At 42.0% G+C, this 20,681-nt stretch overlaps 1 protein-coding gene across 7 annotated transcripts in view; it reads right to left on the reverse strand.

The window, feature by feature from the left end:
* PDE8B (phosphodiesterase 8B) overlaps positions 1 to 20,681 on the reverse strand; it is a 265,665-nt gene that overhangs the window by 31,657 nt on the left and 213,327 nt on the right. For all 7 annotated transcript variants that reach the window (XM_035714326.2, XM_035714325.2, XM_035714324.2 and 4 more), the window contains one exon: positions 625 to 667. In XM_035714326.2, coding sequence (XP_035570219.1) covers positions 625 to 667 — 43 coding nt within the window. The remainder of the gene's footprint in view (positions 1 to 624; positions 668 to 20,681) is intronic.

Raw genomic sequence — 20,681 nt, forward strand, 5'->3', positions numbered from 1 at the left:
CCAGGGTCTAACTTTATGCATTAGCAGCGGGGAAAACCACTAACGTGTATGCAGGAGGAAGAATTTTAAATCTTTGAGAGCAGACTGATTTTTCCCTCTAATGATCAGAGAACTCCTAACCTTTCAAATGCAGTAGTCATCTGGTCTCGGCCTCATTTGAAGGTAGAGGACACGAGGACACGAACGGTCAGAGTACTGCCCAAGATACAAAGCAAGGGAGTGGGCGCTGAAACGGTGCCTCAGTGCTCTTGACCTCCAGGCAGGGCAGTCCGCCCTTGCTCATCATACTGTCACCAAGAGCTACTACTGTCACCAGAGCTCCCCTGGACTTCTGGGCCACTCTCTCTTTTGGGTTTATCGGTGCTCCAAGGTCTCTAGCCAGCAAAATAAAACCAGGATGGGGAAAGTATTCAGTAGAAAAGGTTGCCATGAATCAAGATTCCAGACTTTTGAAGCAATTTTGCTTTTATTCTGGCTCTCCAGCCTTCCAGTATCAGTGCTCAAATTTTAGTGATCCAAATTCTGGGGTGGTAAGTGTCAATCTCAACTTTTTCCAAGTAATTTACAGACTTGAACCCACAAATGCCACTGGAGTGTGTAAGAGTGAAATTGAAGTATTCTCACCTGTCTGAGAATTGTCTGCTGAATCACGATGAACCTTGTGAAGCTGAAGTTGTTCAAAAGTTTGGTGAAACAAGAGAAAGAAATTTAAAATATGGTATTAGCTACATTTCCAGCCAAACAATTTCATTAAAAAGCCTGAAGATTTAAGACATCAAGAAGTTACACAGATAATATGAACAGATGAAAGATGTACACCAAGTGATAATACAACGAACGCGCTATTACAATCAGACACATAGAATGGCCGAGCCTGAGAGCAAGGGATTGCCCAAGGGATGTACTTTCTAACCAGGACATCTACCCCTTCCCCCAGCTGTTTCCATTTGGACCACTGCAGAAATGCAGAAAGATAAAAAGCTATAACAAAATTTTTTATAAGGCTAATATGTAACCTACTTATATTTCAGACATGTTAGAAATTTTTCTATAGTATAAAAGTACTCTGAATTTAAACCGAGGGTTTTTAAAAACCTCTCTAAAAAGTTCTTCAAATGCTCCTCAACAATACAGTTGATTTACAAAATGTTTATTCACAATGAGATCTGAACTTATGCAGCTTAACACCTAGTTCCTTCTTACCAAATTTTTTTGTGTCCTAATGATTTTATGCTAACTCAATAAATATCTGTGAAATGATCAAGTCATTAATACTAGGAAATAATAAACATGCTTTGGGATATTGATTTTTTTCTGTTTATAATTAAGACACTGTTACGGGGGTACATCTAGCTATAGCACACTTATAATCACGCTGCTAAATCACCTGTTTCTAGTTTACTTGGACAATCAAGTCTTTGTACCTACTCAATGAGTGGGATAAGTTAATTTGAAAAACGAGACAGGGATCCCTGGGTGGCGCAGCAGTTTGGCGCCTGCCTTTGGCCCAGGGCGCGATCCTGGAGACCCGGGATCGTATCCCAGGTCGGGCTCCCGGTGCATGGAGCCTGCTTCTCCCTCTGCCTGTGTCTCTGCCCCTCTCTCTCTCTCTCTCTCTCTCTCTCTGTGACTATCATAAATAAGAAAGAAAGAAAGAAAGAAAGAAAGAAGAAAGAAAGAAAGAAAGAAAGAAAGAAAAGGAAAAACGAGACAACTCTGAAGGAAGAATGCTATGGTTTAGCAGGACCAACTGTAAGTGCCAGAAGTTCCCCATAGATCAGATAACAGGTACAATGTTCTGGCTTGATGAACCATTGAAAAATAACCACATAAAACTGAAGTGTTAAAAAGAAAGGGGGGGGGGTTCTATGAATCACTCCACCTAGTCTGGTCCACATAATTACAGAAATAATTACACAGCTAGCCCACGTGAGCTCTCGGTCAAAATGTGACTAAGGGCTGTGATACGTTTATCCCATAACTCCAGGACCTTGTTATTTCTTCTGTGAATAACTGCTTTATGTTTTTCCTTTATACATAAAGACCATTTGCTTAAAGGTACTGAGTGCAGCGTGATTTTTTTATACATACCAAGTGACAAGTGAATACTTTTGTCTTGCAAATTGTTACTCAATAAGCTTTAGCTCAAAGGCAAGTATGATCTTTACATACTCAGCTTGTTTCTCTGAATCACAGTCCCTCTCTGCTTCAGGAACACGGTCCTACGACTTTCCTGATTACCCAAAACAGCCCATCTCCTCTTTTGTTGACCATCACAGGTGAGCCGAACGACCTGCGCAGCTCCTACGAGGTCGGCTCAGGTTTTGTGTTCTGTCCAGATGGAGCCGCTGAAGGCAAGGCCCGTGGATGCAGGCCCAGCCCTGCCTTTGGGGCCCGGGCACCCTGGTCCGGGGAAGGAGAGGAGGGCAGGGGGGAGACGAGGCCCCCGGGGCGGGGGGAGGTCTGCTGAGGGAACTTTCCATCTGCCGAGATTTCTCCCCCAGGACACAGATTTTGGCGCTTCTGGAGCTGGACACACTACCCGGCGCACGACCACTGACCCGAGGTGGCTCATCGGCCTCTGACCGACGCTCCAAGGGACAGGAACAAAGCCTGGGAGCACTCCCCGATGTCACTTGCTTTCAAGCCGAGGCTCTGCCCGCACCTGCCGCCGGGCCCTGCGCCAGGCCCCCTTCCCCATCCTCTGCCCAGCATTCCTCGGGGCCTGGGCCCAGGGCTCTGCCCCCCTCTTCCGACCACCGCCCCTCCCGGCCCCTTTTACACCTGAACATTCGCTCACAGGAACCAATTCTTTAGGCATTCCAACTTTGGTCCCGGAGCCTGAACCCCCAGGCATAACTTGGCTGGAGTGCTTCCCCTGGGACTGAGTTCCCACATTTCCCACCTGCGCTGACGGGATCAATGGGGGGAGGTGCTCCCTAGCTGCTGTTTTCAGGGAGGCAGGCAGGTAGGAACCTGGGCCTGAGGCTGTCCTGTGACCACGACCACAGCAGCAGTCCCCCACCTGTCTGGCACCTGCTGGCACCCCTACAGCTACAGTCGGTCTAGGCAGGACGGTGCCCCTGAGCCTCTGACAGGGAGCTGAGGTGTCCGTGCCCGAGCCCCCCACCGGGTACCCACAGCGTCCAATTCCCAACCATGGTCATCTGGCTCTAAAGCCCCTTCCCCTCTGTCATGCCGCTCCCTACAGGGGGACCTGGAAAGGAAGCTCTGGGCCCAGGCCTGTTTAACTGGGGTCTCAGGACACCATTCTCTGTGTGCGAGCAGGCCAGCTGTTCAAAATACCGTCTCCTCTGAAATTATGGAGAAGGCCTGAATCTCTGCTCTCACCAGTTTCTGTGACATGTAAGCCAAAGCAAAGCATAATTCAACGTCCCCGTATCAAGCACTGTCTGTGGACTGTTTTTGTCTGGTTTTCCTCTTGTGAAAGCAAGCCTAAAGTGTAAAATGTGTCCACAGAAGTAATGACTGGGAATTCTGCTATGTGTGTCCCCAGGAAACCCAAAGCCTTAGTGCTAAGTTACTACAGCGTGAATACTGCTGGCCTTGGCCCACACGGCTCTTGCCAGAGCTCAAAGCTGGGATTTCTTAGCAAGTCCTTGGAAGCTTACACCTTGTTTTTTGGGGAAGAACGCATAATTTTAAACCTTTATTTAAAATGTTATAGGTTCCCACAAATGTGATGCTGTCCTTGTGCTAAATGCTTTGTTTACAAAAATTTGTGCTTGGCTCTAAAAGGCACTACAAATTCTAGATTTTGTGTGTATGTGTGTGGGAGAGAGATTTCAGGGTCATCTTATTGTTTTCCTCATCAGGAATAACCATTTAAAATTTTTATTTTCTCCACACACCCACCACAGTATCTAAAACTAAGAGCTTTTGTCAAGGCTGTGGAACAACTGGAACTCTCATACAGTGCTGGAGAGAACAGAAGCTTGTATAATCTCTCTGAAAACAGGGGTGGCAGTTTCTTATAAAATTAAACACATACCTAACCCTAGGACCCTCCTCAGCCTGTAGTTCAGCTCCCAAGTGTTTACCCAAAACAAACAAAAGCATATATTGTTCATAAAAAGACTATTCAAAGGAGCCTAAAACTGGAAAACCCCCAGATATTCATCAATGAGGAAAATTAACTGTGGTCAACTGATGCAATGGAATACTATTCAGCAATAAAAAGAAAAAAGGAAAAAGTTACTGATATATACAACATAGATGCCTCTCAAAACATGGTGACGAGTCAAAGAAGCCAAGCATAAGAGTGTAGACACTGTACACAACTCTAAGACAGGCAAAACTCATTGACAGTTAAGTATTCAGAACAGTGTTCCCTTTAGGGGTGGGAGAGGTTGGAGCAGAGGCAGGGACCACCGGCAAGGCCAGGAGAGCACTTCTGTGATAGTGGATTTGAGACCTTGACAGGGCCTGGGTTACAGAGGTATATGCCCTTGTCAAAACCTAAGGAATGCTATACTTAAGAGCTGTACGTTTCTCTATGTATAATTTTCACCTAAAAAACGAAAAAAAACCTGGAAACAAATACTGAACTCTAGTTAATAATACATGTGACAAAGTACCAAGAGGTGAAATGTCCTGAGATTTACAACTTAGTTTAAAATCTATCAAAGAATAAGATGGATTGATGAATAAATCAAGGGTAGATGGACAGATTGATGATCAAGCAAATTGATAATTACAGAACATAGGTGGTGGCTCCATGTATATCTCCTTGCAGTTCTTCTAACTCTTCTATAGGTTTGAAAAATTTCAGAATAAAATGTGAGGAGATTATACATTCAACTGAGAATATGGGTTCATAGCTAAAAATTGCAAGTCTGAACTATACTTTTTAAATCTGCAGAAATAAGTAGAATGAAGGAGATCAAGAAAAACTTGAAATTGGGCAAGATGAATTACAGGCCATGGTCTCCAGGGCTCCCTACCTACCATGAGCCTAGGCATCAAAATGATGCTCCACTTAAACCATAACTAGTCAATTGTAAATAGTAGCTGTCTTAGAAGCATAGACTTACCCAGTGAACTACTAAATAGATTGATTTTAATGATTTCATTGACTGATTTTATGAATTATATGATTATAAATGAACCTAAATTCTCTTACATCTTATGGGAGAAAACCCCTGAGAAATAATTATATGTAAACAACACTCTTAATACAATATGTTTAGCTTTTTATTTTATTTTTTATTTTTATTTTATTTATTTTTTATTTTATTTTTATTTTATTTTTTAAAGATTGATTGATTGATTGATTAATGAGAGACACAGAGAGAGAGAGGCAGAGACACAGGCGGAGGGAGAAGCAGGCTCCATGCACGGAGCCCAACGTGGGACTCGACCCCGGGCCCCCAGATCAGGCCGTGGGCTGAAGGTGGCGCTAAACCGCTGCGCCACCTGGGCTGCCCTAACTCTTTAAAACTGAAAAGCTGTGAGACTTTTTAGCGGTTAAAATGAGTCAAGGCTAGGATCAGTACAGTAATAAGCAAGTAAGCAAATAAATACTAAATAACTCCTCCAACTTTCATTTCAGAATCCCCAGCCCCGCCCCGAAATGTGACCTGCATTTGGTAGAAATTCCAAAGCTGCTTTTTGTCATTAAGGAACAACCAAGTCCTAAAAGGCATCAGTCTCAATTAAAATCAGCAGATAGCCCAGTATTTAAGCCTGCAGGTCATCTCTGATGTGCCTTTTTCCCTCATCAAATATGGTGAAATCTCCCTTCTCAATAGCTCCGGGACGGCCCCCCTCCTTCCCTCTGCGGCCAGTGCACAGGGCCCGCAGCTCTCCCCTGGCCTCAGCCACCCTCTCCCGGCCCAGCCCATTCTCAAGTCTTCAGTGTAACCTTGAAAAGCTACATTTAATCCTGTCATCCCGCTGCTTAAAACTCCCACTTCCCAGTGGTCTTAGAGCCAGCCTGGTGGGCCAGCCTGGCATGGGCTTTGTGTTGTGGCCTGGCCCCTGCCGCTCTTCTGGGCTCGCCTCTTGCAGGCCACACTGGCCTCCATTCCTCCCTCTTGTTTCCCTAGGCTCTTTACTACCAGAGTCTTTACACATGTGACTCCTCTGCCAAGGAGGAATTTCCAAATCCACTCTCTTCCCTTTGCCTCCTTGCTTCCTAGATCTTCACCAAAAGGCAATTTCCACAGGGAAGCCTTCCCAGATGTTTCCAGCCCACTCCAGTCCCTCATGAGGTCAAGTCCCTCTGCCACATATTCTCCATGGACTTTACCTTTACTGCATCTTCTACAATTCATAACTTTGTATTCATGTGATTGTCTGTTCTCCCTTCAAATTATAAGTTTCATTTAAGAAGGAGCTGCATCTTATTTGATTACCTTTGTATGCTCAGTGCTAACACGGTACGTAGCTCATAGAAGCACAAGAAATTTGGGTGCCTAAGAGAATCAGATTAAGCAGGTTCTTTATCTTATAGGCTGTGGTGGACATACTTAATGATTTGGCCACCATATTGGTCTTTGGTGATTATACTTAACACTGATGTCTCTAAAGACATTAAATAGCAAAGTGTTTCATGGTAAAATAACAATAAAAAATTGTCCATTTTTTAAAACAAATACAGCATTTACTAAAAATTATATCCATATTCCCCGACATTGCCAAATCTATGACAGGCAAAAGAAGTTGGTATGATGGTGAGAAATTGAGGCCCAATACCTCAATGCCATTCCCTGAGCCCACTCCCTGCACCTCTGAGCCATTCCTTGTTACATTTCTAATGTATTCAGTGGAGAAGTAAACATGGTATTTAAAAAAAATTGTCCATATCCATACACATTTATAATGAAATGAAAAGTGAGTTTGAAATATTTCTTGATTATATAGAAGAGTGCTGGCTTTGATGGAAGAAGATTCTGACCAAAGTTGTCAAACTCAGGCTGTACAGACATAACCTGTTTTATCGTGCATCTCTTCATTGCACTATGCAGATATTGCCGATTTTTTGGTTTTTGCATTTTAACAAATTGGAAGTTTCTAGGAACCCTATGTCAACAAAGTCATTTTTCCAATGCCACTTGCTCACTTCATGTCTCTGTGTCCAATTTTGGTAATTCCTGCAATATTTCAAGCATTTTCATTACTACAGTATTTTTTATGGTAATCTGTGATCTTTGATGTTACTACTGTAATTGTTTTTTGGGTGCCGTGACCACGAGCATGTAAGATGGCGAACTTAATCAACAAATGTTATATGCTCTGCTGACTGGCTGTTGCCCCATCCCTCTCTCCCTCATCAAGCCTCCCTGTGCCCTGAGACACAACAATGTTGAAATTAGGCCAATTAATAACCCTACCATGGTCTCTCAGGGTTCAAGTAAAAGGAAGAGTTACATGTCCCTCACTTTAAATCAAAAGCTAGAAATGATTAAGCTTAGTGAGGAAGGCTGTTTAAGGCCGAGAAAGGCTGAGAGAGCTAGGCCTCTTGTACATAACAGGTAGCCAAGCTGTGACCGCCATGGAAAAGTTTGTGAAGAAAATGAAGAGTGCTTCTCCAGTGAACACACAAATAATAAAGTAAAACAGCCTTACTGCTGACATGGAGAAAGTTTTAGTGGCCTGGATACAAGCAAAAAAATTACAATTCACTGAAAGCTCAGTGTATGGTTAGCATTTTTCACAGCAATAATGTATTTTTACGAATGAAAGACCTTGATGTGTGACAGGAAGCCATCAAAATCCCAGACAACATAGGCAGAAACTTCTCTGACCTTGGCCGTAGCAACTTCTTATTAGACACATTACCAAAGGCAAGGGAAACAGCAGCAAAAATGAATTTTTGGGACTTCATCAAGATAAAAAGCTTCTGCAGAGCAAAAGAAACAAACAGAACTAAAAGACGCCTATGGAATCGGAGAAGATACTTGCAAATGACACATCTGATAAAGGGTTAGTATACAAACACATAAAGAACTTATCAAACTCAACACCTCAAAAACAAATAACCCAGTTAAAAAATGGGCAGAAGATACGAATAGATATTTTTTCAAAAAACACATCCAGATGGCTAAGAAATAGCTCATCTCGCGCATGTCAGGATGGCTAAAATTAACAATATAAGACACAACAGGTGGGAGGATGCAGAGAAAGGGGAACCCTCTTGCACTGCTGGTAGGAACGAAAACTGGTGCAGCCACTATGGAAAACAGTATGGAGCTTCCTGAAAAAGTTAAAAATAGAACTACACTATGGTCTAGCAATTGTATTGCTAGATATATACCCAAAGGATACAAAAATACTAATTTGGAGGAATACATGCACCCTGATGTTTATAGCAGCATTATCCTCAATAGCCAAACTATGAAGAGAGCTCAAATATCCTTCGACTGATGAATAGATAAAAAAGATGTGCTAGATACATACAATATAATATTAATCAGCCATCAAAAAGAATGAAATCTTGCCATTTGCAGTGATGTGGATGGAACTGAAGTCTACTGTGCTAAGTGAAATAAGTCAGTTAAAGAGAAATACCCTATCCCTTCACTCCTATGTGGAATTTAAGAAAGAAAACAGATGGTCATATGGGAAGGGGGTACAAAAAAAAAGGAGGGAGGGAATCAAGCCCTAAGAGACTCTTAACAATAGAAACAAACTGAGAGGTGATGGAGGGAGGTGGGTTGGGGATAGGCTGGATGGGTGCTGTGTATTAAGGAGGGCACTTGTTAGGATGAACACTGTAAGTGATGAATCACTGGATTCTGCTCTAGAAATCAATATTGCACTGTTTGTTAACTACCTAAAATTTAAATAAATACACAGTATGTTTAAATCAAGGTATGTACATTGCTTTTTAGAACGAATGCTACTACACACTTAACAGACAACAGTATAGTATAAACATAATTTCTTAAAATTTATTTATTTACTCACAAGAGACACACACACACACAGAGACACAGGCAGAGGGGAAAGCAGGCTCCATGCAGGGAGCCCGAAGTGGGACTCGATCCCAGGACCCCAGGATCACGCCCTGGGCCGAAGGCAGGCGCTCAGTGGTTTAGCTGAACCACCCAGGCTGCCCTATAAACACAATTTTTATATGTACTGGGAGACCCAGTAATTCATCTGACTTGCTTTATTGAGAAATTCACTTCATTGCAGTGGTCTGGAAGCAAGACTGCAATATCTCCAAAGTATGCCTGTATATTGGTTGTTTTTGTGTCACCCTCACTCCCAAATATTATGAAAAGGGGTCAAACTCTGGTTACAATGAAGATAAGTACTATCTCTAAACTGGTATAGCTTGAAGTCAACTTATTAAGAAATGTTTTAAGATTGAACATACTTGACCAACAACTTCAAGACAAAACTGAACGCTTCTGTGTATCTGATAAGACTTCAGTGACACAGTGCAGTCTGAATGCTGGATGAGAGATATGATCACAGAACCAGAGTAATTTGAGACCCTCCCTTCATTTACATGTAATAAAAAGGGCAGTGAGAGCGGTATAACACAGAATTTCTTTGATCATCTTCCTCTACTGAAAATGCTTTGATGAGTATTTCCTCAGATGCTAAAAGTATTTGATGTATAGATCAAAGATGTTTTCTATTTTCAAAAACTATTTTTGTTAATACACTTCTCAAAATTCCCACCCAAACAGCAAACCAACACCAAACAGTGTTCCCCCAAAACAGCAACAGAATACCCCATGCAACTCTCCAGATCCCTACCCTCAGCGATCACAGATACACAGCTCCTAAACCGTGGGCTGGCTGTTGCCACCGTTTTCATGTATTCCCAAGTCTGGGTTATCAAGAGACTGTAGCACCAAGACAAAGGCGAGACTGCATATGTGCCAATCTTGATATTGGTGCTCGATCTCTTTACCTCAGTGAATTTTATGAGTCTTATGTACTCCATACAACAACATCACCTCTTCCCTTTTACCTTAAAATATTACTTATGCCAAAGCAACATGCTTTGTTCTGATATAAATGATCATGCAGGGGCACCTGGCGGCTCAGTGGTTGAGTGTCTGCCTTTAGCTCAGGTCATGATCCTGGGGTCCTGGGATCAAGTCCCACATTGAGCTCCCCGTGGGAAGCTTTCTTCTCCCTCTGCCTATGTCTCTGCCTCTCTCATGAATAAATAAAACCTTTATTTAAAAAATGATAATGCCTATGAACTTTTCAGATGATACAAGATTAAAAAGAAAAATCTCAAGTTGTTTTGTTTTGTTTTGTGGTAATTTGGCATATGCCAAACAAGAACACATACCTCTCCTCTCCACAGTTTGGTATGTTCTGGGAAAACTTCAAACATCCCTCTTCTGTGCAATGCCAGATCTAGTATGTTCAGATGTCACTGGTATCCCATAATCAACATTTTCTTAGCGCACGGCTTAGTGCCCACTGGCCCCATATCCAACATGCATTTGCAAGAGCCATTACAAAGCAGCACTCCTATAGCCAGTGATAACTCCTTTTAAATGGAAACACATTTAATTCAAGGTACCATTCTGGCTTTATGTTTTATCTTTCTTTTTTCCTTGTCCAGTTTCTCTTTTAATGGCTTTCAAATACCTACACTGTAAGTACCACTTTGCTTCATACCTGGCAAATAGTGAATTTCTCAATATGGAAATATGATAATGGTTTTCAAACTTCAGCAACAATCAAAATTGCCTTAAGAGCTTGTGTGGGGCATCACCAGAGTTTCTGATTCACTAGGTCTGGGTGGAGCCTAGAATTTGGATCTCTAACAAGTTCCTAGATGAGGCCAATGCTGTGGATCTGGGGGCCATGCTGTAATACATGGGGACCCCTTACTCAGAGCTCACTGGGCACCGCCAACTTTGCTGACACCAGGGAGCTTGTCCAAACGACCGACTCTCAGACCCACTGAATCAGAATCTGTATTTTTACAGTTAATCTCCAGGTGGTTTTAACATTATAGTTTGAGAATCACTGATTTAAGTGGAAAAATCTCAGGTGCTTGCCAACAGATGTTTAAACATCTCCGTTTCTAGTTGTGTAAACCTGGGAAATTTATGAGCTTCACCAAGTCTCAGTTTCCTAATGGGTAAATGGGGATCAATGCCTACTATTTAGGATCTAAGAAGATTAGGATCTAAGAATGAAATAATGTGCAAAATACCAAGCCTGGTACCTTCTAGGTTGTTTTTTGTTTTGTTTTGTTTTTTTACCAGAATCACCTGGAAGGCTTGTGAAAGCACTTTGTCGGGCTCCACCCCATAAGTCCTCTGTTTCAGCAGATCTGGGTTGAGAATTTGTGTTTCTAAGTTCCCTGTGAGGCTGTGGCTCCTGACCCAGTGGCCTTTCTCTGAGAACCACTGGACTAGTCCATAGAGGGCACCCAGATAATGCTGGTTCCCTTTGCCTTCTCTCTCACAGATGTATCCCTGTTAGTCAAGACTCTGGATTCAGGGATATTTATATTGTTTATTATTTCAGTACTGATTTTAGTTTACAAAACCATTTCCATGAAAGCATTCATTGAGCATATGTGCTGTCATTCACTTATTCTGTGTCCCCTCACTGCTCAGTGACAAAGAGAAACATATCAATAGCTTCAGAAAGTAATTTCATTTTGCTTCAAGTTTCTCGCTCTTAAAGAACTGTCATGGACTGACGGCACTTTTGTGAAACACATTTATGTGTAAACTGTTATCCCTGCTGGATTTTGTCTAGAGAATGAGGGAATTGCAAAGATCACATTTTCCCACTCCTGTTCCACTAGTGCTCAACAGAGAGTCATTCAAATGTTTAATGACACCAGGGGCTTCATTTGCACTGCCATTAGCCTAAAACAGAAGCAATCAGCAGGACCTTTGCCTCATAAATCAGGCCCTTTGGTAGCTACAGCAAAGCCAGGACAGCACAAAGGAAAAATTAATAATAATGAGAGCAGAAGAGTACAACAGCTTTATCACTGTGTGTCCTAAGGTTCTGAAAATGCTGTTCAGTAGAATCTTTGTTTACATTTTGTGAACAATCACCCCAAGGAGAAAAAGGGCATCTCTAATTGTAATCTCATTTTCTAGTTCAACTCAAGAAATATTTATCGGGCCTAAGAGACAAAGATGGTTGGAACACAGTCCCTGCTTTCCAATGATTTACTGTATAACAGGGGACAAAATATAAGTCCTGTCACAACGCATCTATTCATTAAGTGTTCGCTGAGTGTATATACCCTGTGCCAGGTCATGTTTTAGGCTCAGGAGATGTGTCAGAGAACAAGAGAGAGGTCAGTAAACTGGTTCAGAAGTGCCAAAGACAGTATTGCGCAAGGGGTGGGATGCTTATAAATAGGTCAAGAGCATTCCAAAACACGACACCAAATCACCTTGAATCACATCATCAAGTCATTTATTGTTCAGTGTTTTTCCAAGCCTTCTGTGTCCATCAAGGGGAAAGCCTCAGGATAGTGCTGCTATCTGTAACACCCACCACCTTGTAAAGAAAGGGGGCTCAGTCTCACAGTTCAGACAGCCCTGGCTGTCAAGAATTCAATACACTGAGGGGGTTTCTCTATTATATCTCTATTCACTGTTACCTTCTCTTAGTACTAGCGATTATGGTATTCCGCTTTATGGTAGTAATTGTCATAAGGATACTAAGTTTTAAAAGTGACTCTTTCTAAAGAAAAACATGAAGCATAATTAGGTCAGATGATGCCTAGATATGCAAACAGTCAAGGTCCAGGAGTGCCCTAAATCTGGGAAACAGTCGTGAGTGATGTGCCCATCCTTGACCTCCCAAATGCTGTGGCTTCAGGGGAGAACCAGAGCCAGAGGCTGCAGCTCATGAGCTGGAGACGTTGTAGAAGTCACGCTGGCCAGCTCGCAGCTGGATGGACCTGGCAGGCCCTTCCAAGTTTAGTGTCTCCATATGTCAGATGGGTAGGTGCATGCCCAACAGGGTCTGGCACAGCTCCCAGGGGCCATTCCCATCTTCCCTTCCCAGTGGCACTCAGCACAGCCCTCCACTGCCGGGTCACTGGCAGCTGCCAGTCTGAGGGCTGATGCCACCTGTTAAATACTAGTTAATGAGACTCTTCACCTTATTTGGACTGCATAATGCTCCTTTAGGAAGGAAGGCACCAGAGAGGCGTTAAACAACACTCCTCAGTCCTGAGAAGCAGTAACAAGATGGATGAATCAATCAGGATTCATAATTTTTTAAAAAGTATATAAATCCCATGCAGCAGGGACAGATTCCTTTCCCCTTCCAGACACAATAAAAATGCCACTCAGGCCCAAGCAGGAACAGCGTTACTAGAATGGGCTGTAACTGGCCCAAGCAGGAACATCGTTACTAGAATGGGCTGTAACTGGCCCATTCCTTCAAGTTAGTAGTGCCTATGAGTGGAGTCTGGTGATGACAGACTAACGGCAGGAGGACGCCGAAGCTTCCCGGGAGCACAGCTGATCAAAGGGAAAAGATGGCGTGAAATACAGTCATGAGGTCCATTCTCACTTTAAACAGAGATGGAGTTTCATTTCCCCTTATTTTAGCTTTTCTGTTCTATACATTCCAGCACTACTAGGCTGAAGATGTACCAGAAAAAAGTATCTAAAATTCTTGTCTGAAAGCTGCTAGAAGCCCAAACAGACTTAAAATTTAAATACTTTTTATAATAGTTCTGGTCCTGTCCAGGTAACGATTTGGGATCATTCAGACTGGTCCATTTGTCTCACCTGACCCTCTGTGCCTGGGGCTACCTGTGTGGGGCCTTTATCACCAGAAGGTTCTCACACTAGAACCCCTGGAGTCTCAGGCTTCCTCAAGAGATCCAACTAGTAGCCACTGCAAGAGGGTCTGCTTCAGTAGAGAAGACAATGTAGTATAACGATAGGGGCCTGTCTACCACCCTCCCAAGAGGTATATCAGTAGAAACTCCTAGAGATACAGCTGGAGCTTCCTCGGTGCCACATCAGGGGCACAGCATCTAAATCACCACACATGTGGCAACTATTTGAAAGTTTCCTGGGATAGGGATGGTCTGTCTCCTGGTAACTGTCCCAATGTCTAAAAGTCCACATTAACAAAAGAATTCCTCAAGAATTAGAGATCCTAAGACAGATCCATAGGTGTATTCTATCAGACATTTTGGATGGGTTAATATCTATTTTTCTCAAACTATTCCAAAAATAGAATAGGAAGGGAAGCTTCCAAATACATTTCATGGAGCCAACAATACCCTGATGCCAAAGCCAGACAAAGACACCACAGAAAAAGAGAAAACTATAGGCCAATACCCCTGATTAACACATATGCAAAAATCCTCAACAAAATATTACCAAACTGAATTCAACAACATATTAAAAGCATCATTCACCAGGATTAAGTGGAGTGATTCCAGGATGCAAAAATGGTTCAATATCTGCTAATCAATCAACCACAGTGATAAAATGAAAATCACTGAGAAAATCAAAATCATATGATCATCTCAATAGTTGCAGCAAAAGCATTTGACAAAATCCAACATCTGTTCATGATAAAAACTCACAACAATGTATGTTTAAAGGTAACATACCCTCAACACCATAAAGGCCATACAAGACAAGCACAACTAATATCATACTCAATAGTGAAAAACTGAGTTTTGCCTCTAAGATCAAGAACAAGACAAGGATGTCCACTCTTACCACTTTTGCTCAACTCTGGAACTGCTATGCACCGATCAGACAAGAAATAAAAGGTGTCCAAATAGCAAGGAATAAGTCAAAGTGTCACAATGTGCAGATGGCATGATACTCTACATAGAAAATAAAGACTCCACCAAAAACTATTAAAAGTAATAAATGAATTCACTGAGTTTCAGGGTACATAATTAATAGATGGAAATTTGTTGCATTCTGTATACTAATAACAACGTGGCAGAAAAATAAACGAAGAAAGCTACTCCATTTACAATTCCATCAAAAAGAATAAAATACCTAGGACTAAACCAAGGGGGTTAAAGACCTATACTTTGAAAACTATAAAACACTGATGAAAAAAATTGGAGATAACACAAATAAATGGAAAGTATTGTTAAAATATGCACACTCCCCAAAGCGATCTATAGATTTAATGCAATCCCTATCAAAATATCAAAAGAATTTTTCACAGAACTAGAACTAATAATGCGAAAATTTGTATGAAACCAGAAAAGACCATGAATAGCCAAAGCAATCTTAAAAGAAGAACAAAGCTGAACATATCAATCCCAGATTTTAAGATATGCTATGAAGTTACAAATCAAAACAGTATGGTACTGGCACAAAAACAGATACATAGATCAATGGAACAGGATATAGAGGGCAGAAATAAACTTATGTTTGTATTGCCAATTAGGGGAGGCAGGTGGGGGGATGGAAAGACTGGGTGACTGGTACTGAGGGGGGGCACTTGACAGAATGAGCACTGGGTATTATACTATAGTATATACTATACTATACCCAACCCTACAACAAAGGAGGCAAGAATATACTCTGGGGGAAAAGCAAGTCTCTTCAGTAAATGGTGCTGGAAACACTGGTTAGCTACATGCAAGAGAATGAAACTAGACAGCTGTGTTACACAATACACAAAATTAACTCCTAATGGATGAAACACCTAAATGTAAGAGTGAAACATGTGCAATAATCTCTGGACAACAACCTTAGCAATGTTTCTAGATCTGTCTCCTCAGACAAGGGAAACAAAACCAAAAATTAACTACTAGGGCTACACCGAAACCAAAAGCCTTTGCACAGCAAAGGAAAACATCAACAAAATGAAAAAGTAACCTAGTAAGTGAAAGAAGGTATTTGCTAAGGATGCATCTGAAAAGAGATTAATATCTAAAATATACAAAGAACTTATATAGTTTGACATCAAAGTAACAGATAATCTGATTTAAAAATGGGCAGAGGACCTGAATAGACTTTTTTTCCAAAGAAGACATAAAGATGGTCCACAAATACATGAAAAGATGCTTAACATTATCATCAGGGAAATGTAAATCAAAAGCACCTATCGCCTCATGCCTCTTAGAATGGCTAATATCAAAAAAGATAAGAAATAACCAGTGTTGGTGAGGCTGTGGAGGAAAGAGAATCCTCATGCACAGTTGGTGGGAATGTAAATTGGTGCAGCTATTATGGAAAACGATGGAGGTTCCCCAAATAATTAAAAATAGAATTACCATAGAATCCAGTAATTCCACTACTGGGTATGTACCCAAAGAAGACAAAAAGACTAACCTGAAAAGACATATGTTCCCATATGTTTATTGAAATATTTACAATACTCAAGATATGGAAGTAACCTCAGTGCCATCAACAGAAGAATGGATAGAGAAGATGTGGTATGTACACACACACACACACACACACACACACACATGCATACGGGAATATTATTTGGTCATAAAAATGAGTGAAATCTTGCCATTTGAAACAATATGGATGGACCTAGAGGGTACTATCTAAGTAAAATAAGTCTGACCGAGAAAGACAAACCCCATATGATTTCACTTGTATGTGGAATCTAAAAACAGAACAAATGAATAAACAAAAAAAGCAGAAATATTTCTGTAAACACAGAGAGCAAACTGGTGATTACCCGAAGGAAAAGGGTAGAGGGGAGAGGGAAATTGGGTGAAGAGGAATGGTAAGTACAGGCTTCCAGTAAGGGAATAAATAAGTAATAAGGTTAAAAGGTACAGCATAAGGTATATACTCAATGGTATTATAATACTATTATATGGTGACACATGGTAGCTACGCTTGCGAGCATAGCATAATGCATATAGTTGTGGAATGGCTATGTTGTATACCTGAAACTAACAAAACACTGTGTGTCAACTACCCTTAAAAAATTGTCTGATCACATATAAGAAAGAAAGAAAGAAAGAAAGAAAGAAAGAAAGAAAGAAAGAAAGAAAGAAAGAAAGAAAAAGAAAGAAAGATAGATAGATAGATAGATTGATTCTAGAGGTGAGAGGTGTGTGATTGTCCAGTTTAGTCTGAAGCCTTAGGCAGTTAAGTCATCACTGACCTATCACAGAGGGAGGAGGTGCTGGAACCAAGGGCACAGAAATGAAAAGAGATAGGGTGGAAGGACAGATTAAGTGTTCATGCTGTCTTCTGATCAATCTTCAGTGCTCAGAAATAGCAAATATTTGGGTAAATACTAGAAAAAATTTCTCTTAATTTTAAAAAACATATGTTTAGGGAAAAAAATCATAACACTGTCTTGTGGGGTTTATAATATATGTGGATGCAATGTATATGAAAATTATAGCATAAAGGACAGGACAGAGAGTTGGTAAATGTACTTTACAGTTGTAAGTTTTCCATATTTCACAAGAATTGGTACAATACTGGGTTAAGTAGACTGGGTAAGGTTATGGTTGTATATGATACTCTAGATTAACCATTAAAAATTGCAGAGATATGGGGTGCCTGAGTGGCTCATTCAGTTAAATGTCTGACTCTTGGTTTCAGCTCAGGTCATGATCTCAGGGTTGTGAGATTGAGCCCCAAGTCAGGCTCTGTGCTCAATGCAGAGTCTGCTTGAGATACTGTCCCCTCCCTCTCCTTCTGCTCCTCCTCTCCCCATTTGGGCACATGACCTCTCTCTAAAATGAATGAATGAGGAGCACCTGGGTGGCTTAGTGGTTGAGTGTCTACCTTTGGCTCAGGTTGTGATCCCAGGGTCCTGGGATCAAGTCCAGCTTTGGGTTCCCTGCAGGGAGCCTTTCTCTCTCTGCCTGTGTCTCTGCCTCTCTCTGTCTCTCATGAATAAATAAATAAAATATTTAAAAAATAACTTTAGCTTGCACCTTAGGCTAGAAAAAGGACAGCGAGTAAACCTGAAGTAAGGCGAAGAAAGGAAACAATAAAGATCAAAGCAACAATCAATAAAAACAGTGCACATGCACAAATACATACAGATAAAACTGGTGAAACCTAAGGTTTCAGGCCCAGATGAGAAATTCTATGAAACATTTAAAGGATAAATCATGCCAACTCTCAACCTCATCCAAAAGCAAAAATGAATACCAAAACTAAACAAAAACAAAGAGGAAGGAAAACTTGCCCACTTATTTTCTGAGGCCAACATTACATTGATTCCAAAAGTAGATATTATAAGAAAAACTAACATCCCTACATGTATATACATGCAAAAATTCATAACATTTTAGGAAATCAAATCCAACAAATGTGTGTAAAGGATAATACATTCAGTGGAGTTAATCCCAAGTGAAGTTTGATTTAATATTTGAAAATCTATCAATATAATTCACCATATTAACAAACTAAATGAAAAAACTCATCAATAGTTTTTTTTCTTTCTTTATTTTTTCATCAATGGATTTTTTAAAATCATTGATAAATCCAACATCCACTTCCAATTTAGAAAAAGAAAAACTTTAGTAAACTAAGAAAGACTTCCTTGACCTAATCAGTATTATATACAAAAAGAATTATAGTTAATATCATATCTAATGATCAAGGAATGAATGCTCCCCCTACCCCCAAGAATGAGGAACAACGCAAGGACGTCTGCCTTATACTTTCTATTCCATACTGTAATGGAAGTTCTATATAGTGCTAGAAGGCAAGAAAAAGAACTAAAAGCTGAGGGAGGGGCAAGATGGCGGAAGAGTAGGGTCCCCAAATCACCTGTCCCCACCAAATTACCTAGATAACCTTCAAATCATCCTGAATATCTACGAATTCGGCCTGAGATTTAAAGAGAGACCAGCTGGAATGCTACAGTGAGAAGAGTTCGGGCTTCTATCAAGGTAGGAAGACGGGAAAAAAGAAATAAAGAAACAAAGGCCTCCAAGGGGGAGGAGACCCGCGAGGAGCCGGGCTGAGGCTGGGGCGAATGTCCCCAGGACAGGAGAGCCCCGTCCTGGAGAAGCAGGAGCTGCACCGACCTTCCTGGGCGGAAAGGGGCCCGCAGGGAGGTGGAGCAGGACCCAGGAGGGCGGGGATGCCCTCGGGCTCCCGGGGACACTAACAGACACCTGCGCCCCGGGAGAGTGCACCGAGCTCCCTAAGGGCTGGACCCAGAGCAGCTCGGAGGCGGCTCCGGCAGAGGAAGAGGCTCGGTGTGGAGGGGGTTGTGCGACCGAGAGCAGCTCGGGGGGGCTCGAGGGGCGGCTACGCAGGGAGGGGGCTGCGCGGCCGGATAGCGAAACCAAGGGCTCAGGCCCGGGAGCACAGGGCGCTGGGACACAGGCCAGGATCCGGCCTCCCCCCGGGACAGGCAGAGACTGGGAGGGCCCAGGACAGCAAGGATGCTCCTGCCCCAGCTGAGCAGATCACCGCCCCGCCCCGGAGCCACCAGGCCCTGCAGACAGAGAGCTCTGTAGTACTGCGGGAGCTGACTCCAGGGCTCCAGAGCTGGCTGCCACCACTGGGGTTGTTCCTACAGGGGCCTCATGGGGTAAACAACCCCCACTGAGCCCTGCACCAGGCAGGGGGCAGAGCAGCTCCCCCAAGTGCTAACACCTGAAAATCAGCACAACAGGCCCCTCCCCCAGAAGACCAGCTAGACGGACAAGTTCCAAGGGAAGTCAAGGGACTTAAAGTACACAGAATCAGAAGATACATCCCCGTGTTTTTGTTTTTGTTTTGTTTTTTGCTTTTTGATTTCTGTTTGCTTCCCCCAACCTTTTTTCCCTTTCTTTCTTTTTCTTCTCTTTTTTTCCTGTTTTTTCTTCCTTTTTTCTTTTTCTCTTTTCTTTCCTTCTTTCACTCCTCTCTTTTTCTCCTTTTCCCAATACAACTTGTTTTTAGCCACTCTGCACTGAGCAAAATGACCAGAAGGAAAACCTCACCTCAAAAGAAAGAATCAGAAACAGTCCTCTCTCCCACAGAGTTACAAAATTTGGATTACAATTCAATGTCAGAAAGCCAATTCAGAAGCACTATTATACAGCTACTGGTGGCTCTAGAAAAAAGAATAAGGACTCAAGAGACTTCATGACTGCAGAATTTAGAGCTAATCAGGCAGAAATTAAAAATCAATTGAATGAGATGCAATCCAAACTAGAAGTCCTAACGACGAGGGTTAACGAGGTGGAAGAACGAGTGAGTGACATAGAAGACAAGTTGATGGCAAAGAGGGAAACTGAGGAAAAAAGAGACAAACAATTAAAAGACCATGAGGATAGATTAAGGGAAATAAACGACAGCCTGAGGAAGAAAAACATCCGTTTAATTGGGGTTCACGAGGGCGCCGAAAGGGACAGAGGGCCAGAATATGTATTTGAACAAATCATAGCTGAAAACTTTCCTAATGTGGGAAGGGAAACAGGCATTCAGATCCAGGAAATAGAGAGATCCCCCCCTAAAACCAATAAAAACCGTTCAACACCTCGACATCTAATAGTTAAGCTTGCAAATTCCAAAGATAAAGAGAAGATCCTTTAAGCAGCAAGAGACAAGAAATCCCTGACCTTTTTGGGGAGGAATATTAGGGTAACAGCAGACCTCTCCACAGAGACCTGGCAGGCCAGAAAGGGCTGGCAGGATATATTCAGGGTCCTAAATGAGAAGAACATGCAGCCAAGAATACTTTATCCAGAAAGGCTCTCATTCAAAATGGAAGGAGAGATAAAGAGCTTCCAAGACAGGCAGGAACTGAAAGAATATGTGACCTCCAAACCA

The sequence above is a fragment of the Canis lupus genome, chromosome 3 (genome assembly GCF_003254725.2).
Source record: "Canis lupus dingo isolate Sandy chromosome 3, ASM325472v2, whole genome shotgun sequence".
Taxonomy (NCBI): domain Eukaryota; kingdom Metazoa; phylum Chordata; class Mammalia; order Carnivora; family Canidae; genus Canis; species Canis lupus.